The sequence below is a fragment of the Colletotrichum navitas genome (assembly GCF_030913465.1).
Source record: "Colletotrichum navitas strain CBS 125086 chromosome Unknown LY79scaffold_116, whole genome shotgun sequence".
NCBI classification, from domain to species: domain Eukaryota; kingdom Fungi; phylum Ascomycota; class Sordariomycetes; order Glomerellales; family Glomerellaceae; genus Colletotrichum; species Colletotrichum navitas.
The window spans coordinates 103,997-111,798 of NW_026850662.1; the positions used below are offsets into that span (position 1 = coordinate 103,997).

At 47.8% G+C, this 7,802-nt stretch overlaps 1 protein-coding gene across 1 annotated transcript; it reads left to right on the forward strand.

Moving 5' to 3' along the window:
* Window positions 1-1,469: 1,469 nt before the first annotated feature.
* LY79DRAFT_674303 (uncharacterized protein) lies at window positions 1,470-3,623 on the forward strand (the record flags this gene model as incomplete). The annotated part of the gene is made up of 4 exons (XM_060564278.1): window positions 1,470-1,552; window positions 1,625-1,787; window positions 1,846-1,944; window positions 3,513-3,623. 4 exons carry the CDS (start codon window positions 1,470-1,472, stop codon window positions 3,621-3,623), a joined length of 456 nt encoding a protein of 151 aa, XP_060408198.1.
* Window positions 3,624-7,802: the final 4,179 nt, after the last annotated feature.

Sequence of the window (7,802 nt, forward strand, 5' to 3'; positions counted from 1 at the left end):
CCCCGAGACGAGTCAGAGCCCAGACCCGATGTCTCGAAATCGAAAGAGTCCACGGCCTGTTGCTGTCCTCGACACATACCTTTCCCCTGCGCAGGAACGGGTTAAGAATCAATGTCTCCCCTTAAGAACGTCAATAACCCAAATCAATACTCTCGGCACTTCATGTTTGCTCCCTACACGGGCCCGCATCAAGGAATGCACCCTTCTAGCCATCGCTTTTAGAAAGTCTACTTTTTGTTTGCCCTCCCAACCCATGTTGCTTTCGAGCTCCTTACAAATGCAGAAAGATGAATCGATTAAGTAGTAGTCCTCTCATAAGGCAGGCATTGTCCTTAATGCCCTCCTTCGTCATCATTTAGCTTTGAAATGGCTCTTGAAACCTTTGCAGCAATGAGCCAACTTTCAGTCAATCTTCAGATACCTCCCCTTCCCACCTACAATCACCCATTTGCTCATCAAGGACCCATGATGATAGTTGTCTTGCATACTTACACACTCATTTACAATCATCATCTCTTTGAAGGGGACAGCTAGTTCATTTACAGCCCAGCGTATTACACAAAAGTTGCTTGGCCATTGGACTCAGTTCACGTTGCTGGACAGCAGACCTGTTAAAGACTGCTTGATCTATGTTGCCAAGATTGACCAACTCTCATGCCGACCCAGCGCAGGGCCCCTGTGGCTATGACAGTGGACAGCAACCTTAGGACACCTTACGTCTCTGTCTAGCATGCACAGACGATTGTCAGCGTTTTTACTACAATTCGCCTACTCCAAAGCAGTGTGGCACTGTTTCTATGGAATCTAATATCCCCGTTCTGTGTCTGCAGTCCCAAACACAGTAAGATCGCTATAACTTACTTCACCATCTTAACCCCCGCCTCCGTCAGCTCCCCTCATTCCATTGTGTGTCCAGTGGAGTAGCAAAAGTCCCGATTATCCAGACAGAACCATCAAGCCACTGAACAACAGGGAAAGTTCTGTCACCAACTTTTTTATTTCTCTCCCGGGGCCAAACTCGTCATCAATCTTGTCGCTTTTCTACAATCTGTCTGTCACCAACACCTGTCGGTATCTTTCCATGAACGCTTTATCTGCACAAGGCAGTCCTCAATTCTTACGGTCGCAACGTCTTGACTATCCCGCCCACCAGCCCTCCGCATCGCGGCCCCTTGACCCCAAGGTGCCACTCTAAGATGACTGGCGAGACTTCCGAGAAACCAGAAACACGGTACCAACGCGAAGAATGGCAAAGCAGCAGCAGTGCTCTCCACTATGTCACCGGTCGGCTCTCGGTGGCTAGCAAACTGGCGACGCTTGAGCAGTTTTCACCGATGCCGTTGCCGACTTGCACGACGTCTCTCACACCCCTGCATTTCCCTGGTCAAAGCTGCAGACTCATGCGTCAACCCCACCACCAGCCCCTAGCTGCAGTCAACACTTATTAGTTAGGACTCTATCTCAAAGCTATGTCGTTGCTGCAAAGGAGGCTACAAAAGGAGGCTGCTATCGCCGCCTTGATATCCGAAAACTTCGTCAAGGCGAAGTCAAGGTTCGTTTTTCTTCCCAGTCTTCTTCCAGTGCAGTTCTAAGGATGACACGTACTAACTTGTTCGCCCAACAGTAAATTCTGCACCCTCCGCTTCGAAACCCATAAAGTCCACCTCCCCTGCCCCGTACTGGTCTCTGTCGCCCATGTCGCTCAACACGCACCATCCGACGCCATCCACAAGGCATACTTGGATGCCTCCAAGATCCAATCGGCCCGGGAAAAGTATCTGGAGTTGGTCTGCTGGGGCAACACACGCTATCTATACCACTCGTTTAGCCCGCTTGATCCCCAAGCCAGGCACGGACGATCCTTACATATTCGCTGTGTTGATTGCGCTGGCACAGCACCGGCAGCTAAGCGAGTCCGCGGCCGCGACTACATCTAGCCTCAAGGTACGCGACCCTTAGGCAAATGCCGTCAGGTTGCGATTGCCTGCCGTATGCTCGTTGCGAAGCAACCCGCGATAACAGGTCTCACAGGTCCATGTCCTCCTCAGTGGTGTCCAGAATAAGTCTATCTGCTGGTCTACACTGCTAATATTCCCAAAACTTTACTTGACAAACTCTCCTGTCCTCAAGATCGGCCCTCGCCAACCGCAACCTTTTAGATTTCTACAGTTTCCATCGCCTACGAACCACATACAGCGTTTCGGCAGCGTCTGTCAGAGGTTATGCCCCCACCAAAGCCCAAACGGACGCATGCAGAGGAGGATGGGAACGAGGACCGTCCTCGAAAGCGTAGGGGGTGATTCTGGTGTGTTATTCCATGTCGTCTGCTGTTTGCCAGGGACTTTCGCAATGATCGTCGTCATGCTGTGTGGAAACTCGATCAGTATTTTTTGTTTCTTTCCATGCGAGAACGTTTAGTGTTTTGGCTGTTGCGTTGTTGATTTTATGATACCCCGTGGCGCGATGCCACATTGTTTTGCTTTCATGTTGATTATATACGATTATATCTGCGGCTGTTTGGCGCCGTCCTCTGGCATCGAACACTACTCTAACACTCGCACATCATTATGCCGTCTGCGTGATTTCTGAATAGTCCTTGGTGCTCTTTCTTCATCTTCAGCCCCAATCTTGGAGGTCCACGTCGCGCTCTGGACTTGACGGCTTTCAGCTGATTTTGCCGTCACTATCCCTGTAAGCTCTTAGCCTACACTACGCTGTTTGTAACATAACCGCCCAAGGAGAGACAAACATGAGTGCTACTGCACCACATCCTAACGTATTAAATGTATAAGTGTTCCTGTCATATGTTAGGAATAGTGGAAACCGTAAAAGAATCAGAAATTACATTGCTCCTTGAATACGACCCATCGGAAGTGCAAGCTCTAAGATAAAGTAAGAAATCCTGTCAAGTAAGGAGGACACAACCGCTTTCACAAGTCGGCTTGTCACCCACCACATACTGACCTTTAACAGCTTAAGGATACAAAGACTTAGCATCCAAGTCACAAAGAGCAACGCCGGTATACACCAAGCGCTGAGGTGTCAAGCCTGTCAAGGGAGCAAATCACATGTTCAACAGGAACCGTTGCAGATGTTTAGGCTTCAGGCAAATATAATATGTCGATGGCATTGCCATTACCTTTGCTTAGCATAATTTTAGGCCGTCGGAAAGATGGCAAGCTCAGGGCGTCAGACCGGCGCTACTCACCAAGGGCTGCCGGGGACAGTCGAACGTGGACATTATTTGAAGCTTAAGCATCCCTTCGACTGGTATTAAACTGTTGGAGGTGTCGGATATGATGGTGAACTAGAGATGACATTAAAGTCATCATGTGGGCGTTGAAAACATCAAAGTCGTCTGTCTACACGAGGGGAAGCAACACAAAAGTCGCTCTAGAACTAGAGCAGGATAGGAGTGCCATACTACGACCTAGTAGGAGAAGGAAGCCAGGAGACACAGGGCTCTAAGAGAGAGGTAATGCATAGTATTTGTCAACGCACCCCAACACAAGCGCACGCATCCCATGAACCACGAGGAGTTCATGGACGAACCGCTCCATGGTGGGCTGCGTGCCTGCATGAACCTGTGCTCGTACAAGCGCAGGCATCCGCTAAACATCTAAGTCATAGAAAAACCACATCATGGGGTACTGTCCACCTATGCTCGTCTCGGACCCCGTCTAATCCACCTGCACCATGTCCATCCAACCACACATAGAGCTCCGTCCACTACAAGCACCTCACCGCCGGTAGTCTCAGGCTCGCAGGGTGGTTAAGCCTCTAGGGCAATTCGGCATAGCAAGGGAACACGCTTGCAACTGTGCACACTTATCACCAGTGCTGCCACTTCATTGGGTGGCTGCCGATAAATACCACCGTTTTGTATCAAGGCATATGATCCGAAACTTACAGGGCCGCCAGCTACCGACACCAACATGCCCAACCTACCACTTGTCTGAGGGAGGTAGAGTTAACCTAGCTTGAATGTGTCTAGCCTTATCTCCCTGGCCCACATCTAATATCTTTATCTTCCACTGCTTCGTATTTAATAGCTTTATCTTATCTTGCTTTTCATTATCTCCACTAGGTTTAACATTAATAGCTTAGTATTTGCTTAAGTAATACTTTCTGCTAGGTCATAAGATTGCTTCTAGGGGCTTTTTAACCTGTGTTACTTTCTTATCTAGGTCCTAGGAAGTCTTCTTATTAACTATAGTCACTTTTTGTCACAGGTTAGGGCACATAGCATGGCATATAGGGGTTTAAGTAAAGGATGCTTGATTCTATGAATAGAAAGGTATGAAAGATATGCCCTTTTAGAATGGCAATGTTGCAAGTAATGAGTGATATCTTAGTAATCGTGATATCTTTAGACCTCCGCCAACACCCATGCAGCATTGTGCTCTTCCTATAGATCAATAGGTCGATAAAAGCAACGCCCAAGTTGAAGTCCAACCTATAAAATAGGGGGCGCCACGCCTCTTCTCTCAGAATACTGTTCAGGCCCCCTTAAGTAATCCCAAGCAATGTCAATCAGTTGTTAGTTCCACTCCTCAGAGCTCTCCAGTGTCACGTCGAGCTTCTGTTCTATAGCGACTCGAATATAATTCACTTCGACGTTCCAGACCTCATCCACTTTATAGATGTTCTATACAGAAACACCCATGTGTCAGCAAAAAATGTTCAGTGCGGACCAGGAAGCTGGGGAACAACCAGCCTTAGGAACAAGACAAACTGTCTTCATCGCTTTTATAAGCTCCTCATAGTTCTCATAGTTCTGTTTTACTATACGCATTGTGTCACAGATGACGCAGAGCCTGGATACAGAGGCTGTTGCTGTCTCTTACTTAGCTGTCTCCGCTTCTTGCCTCTCATCATTCTCAGCCTCGTTAGCCATTGGCAGTTCTCTGTCAATAAGGAGAGATTCATATTAGTCCCTGTGTAAAAGATTACGTTGTTTTGCTAGCTTCGTAGACAAGAGGCACAGGTCAGAAGTAAGACAATTAATATATAAGGTTACTAACTAGTTCTAGGTCTTGTTGTCTTAGATAAGTAAGGTAAGGGAAGCCTGGTGAGTCTGCAGCAGCTCTAGAAGTGCAGTGACCCTGTCCAAGATAATACCGCGCTAGATCTCGCTGTGGCTTTCCTGCTCCTTGCCTGAATTATTCTACTAAGCCCCGAGCTTCTGTATGCCTCGACGCTCGCCCCTCAGCCTGAGCTCCTTAGCAGTAGCAATGTCTATAGATAGGGACGAGTTGAATGTCTAGAACCTGGCAAGCCGCTCTTGCGTCTTGCAGACGATGCCTTCGACCTGGCGGTTGTAGCCTTGTAACCTCTTGAGCTGTTCCTGCGCGCTGTTGATTGCGCGTGTACCGGCAACAATCATTTCCTTAACTAAGAGAACTAAAATAAATAAATCTTTGCTAGTGCTGATCAGGACGCGAAAGTCGTGCTTAATAGCTACCAGGATCGCGTTGACGAGGCCTAGACTCACCCAAGTGCAGAGGCCTATTCCTCCAATACTATATAGTATATATATGGCTCTAGCTGAAGCATTAGTTACCGCTACAGCCTCGATTCTAAGTTCTAATGCGACGTTGCTCAGCGGTATTTCTGTAACCTTCCTGGACTACAACGCAATAATAGACAGCGCAGGACTAAGCAAGCGAGACAAAAAAGACTTTCGAGCTAGCAGGTAGGGGTATAAATACAGAAATACATAGGCGCACTAGCCCGTTAGATACACACCGTCCCAGCGTGTCTATGGTCTTTGCGTTCGTGGGTTTCGCAGCGGGCGACTGAACACTTGTTAGGCAAGCCCTCTTGCCCAGAACCGCCAATAATCAATAAAATACTAGTTCTCTCGTTTCCCCTAACACTCACTCCTTTCAAGTTATTCTTTATACTGTCGTAAAGTAGGTTAAATAACACAACTCACTTGGATTGAGATACCTAAAGAGTAACAAAATGTCGTCATTAATCTAAAAGAGAAATATAATACTCTTAGGATAGGGCACTATAGACAAGGCCCTATAAACATAGGGACTTCCTAGTAAGGCTTTTACGTCGCCCTAAATATAATAACCAAGCTATTTATTATATAGCTGTCTTATCATAAGTAATAGCTTTAGCTCTCTAGCCAAGCTCATAAACCTATAAGCCAAGGTCTAAGCGTAAGCTAGACAAGAAGAGACAAAAGAAGAGGAAAGACGAGTTCTATAGCTTCCACTTCAGGGCAGATGTCAGTCTAGCCCAGGTCATTTAACATAAGAGGAAGTTTATAGCCCACTGTGCGGTTCCATCAATCCATCGTCCCAATACCTCCATCTAAACATGCCATTCTGGAACTGTAGCAAACTCATGCCATACCCTCATGTAGCAAGCAGTGCCATTCGATGGTTCGTTCTCTTTCAGCTTTATAGAATCCAATGGCTCTAGCTCTCATTACATGTACGGCCAGTATCTTGGCTTAGAGCTGTCACATGGTTTCAACCCTCCCTACATGTGCGACTGAGACGACAACAAACAAGACCATCAGAGGAGAGAGGGGAGACGTGACGCAAGCAGCCAGTCAAAGCTGGCTTGGATCGCCGCCGCCGGATTACGAAATTGAGTCCAGGTCGCAGCAGCGTTTGCCATAATGGTCATCTTTGTTGTCTAGATTATCTTTAGTCTAGCAAGGGGTCTTGGTCGTAAGGTTGTCCCTACGCCTAACATTAAGCATCCTTTTAGACATGGTGTATTGCTAGCCCCCCTATTCTTCTTCTACGAGGTTTGTAGGTGCCTTAGTGCTCTTGTTCAACAGACTGACTGGCTGACGCGTCTCAGCGTCTGTGTATATCAGAACAAGCAACATACAAGCAGACCTACACAACAGAATTCCTCCTCTCGGACTTTATATCTCCTGTAGCCGCCAGGTAGAAGAAGCCCTTGCCTATAGACTTCTTTGAAATTTTCGGCATTAACGCAACGTCGACGCCCATCTGGCCCACGGCCTCCAGCTCCGTCCGCGGTAGCAAGACTGAACAAGATATGCGCCAAGTCGTCCATCAAGCATAGGCTGCCGTGACTAAGCCGGTCTACCAGCGTCCAGGGGAGTAGTGCCGTGCTCCCATCAGGTGTCATACGAGAGAGAAAGAGGGCGGCAAGCAGGATCGGGCGTAAAGGTCGCTACTAAGCCTCATCACCAACCTGCTCCTGGATGTCAACAAGCGCAAGGTTTACAAGGATGTATTCGTTAACAAACGTCACTGGCAAGGAGATCAGCTAGCCCAGAGATGTGAGTAACTATGGAGACGTCCCATGTGATGGGTGGTGGCCCTAGGACGCATGAAATCCATCATAGTTCACGTCTGTCTGTGTTTACTCCTCGTCTACCTAGTGTGTGACTGACCATGGGACTAAGATTAGTTACCATTGTCTTAATCACTAGCTATATAGTCTTTTGACTGTCTGTAAACAAAAATATGTCCACGACCCGGCTGTCTTTCTATCTGTGCTCTCCCGCCACTTGTCAATTTCTTCCGTTCCTTCCTCCTGCATCTTTCTCGCGCGCTCCACTTTACACCACCTTCCCTCCTACATACTTTTCTTGGCACGCACTGTTAGTGCGTGCGCGTGCACTACACCAAAATCGTTAACAACCCCTTTATTCACCTACCCCCCAAATGTTAGCCCTTAACCACCGAGGGCCGGTGACCCCAAGGCCGCCGCTGTAGCTAGGCATACGCCTGGCCTCAAGGGCAATGTCAACTGTCTCTAGAACAACAGTAGGCAAAGGTTCCCCTATAAAGCAAAAAAGG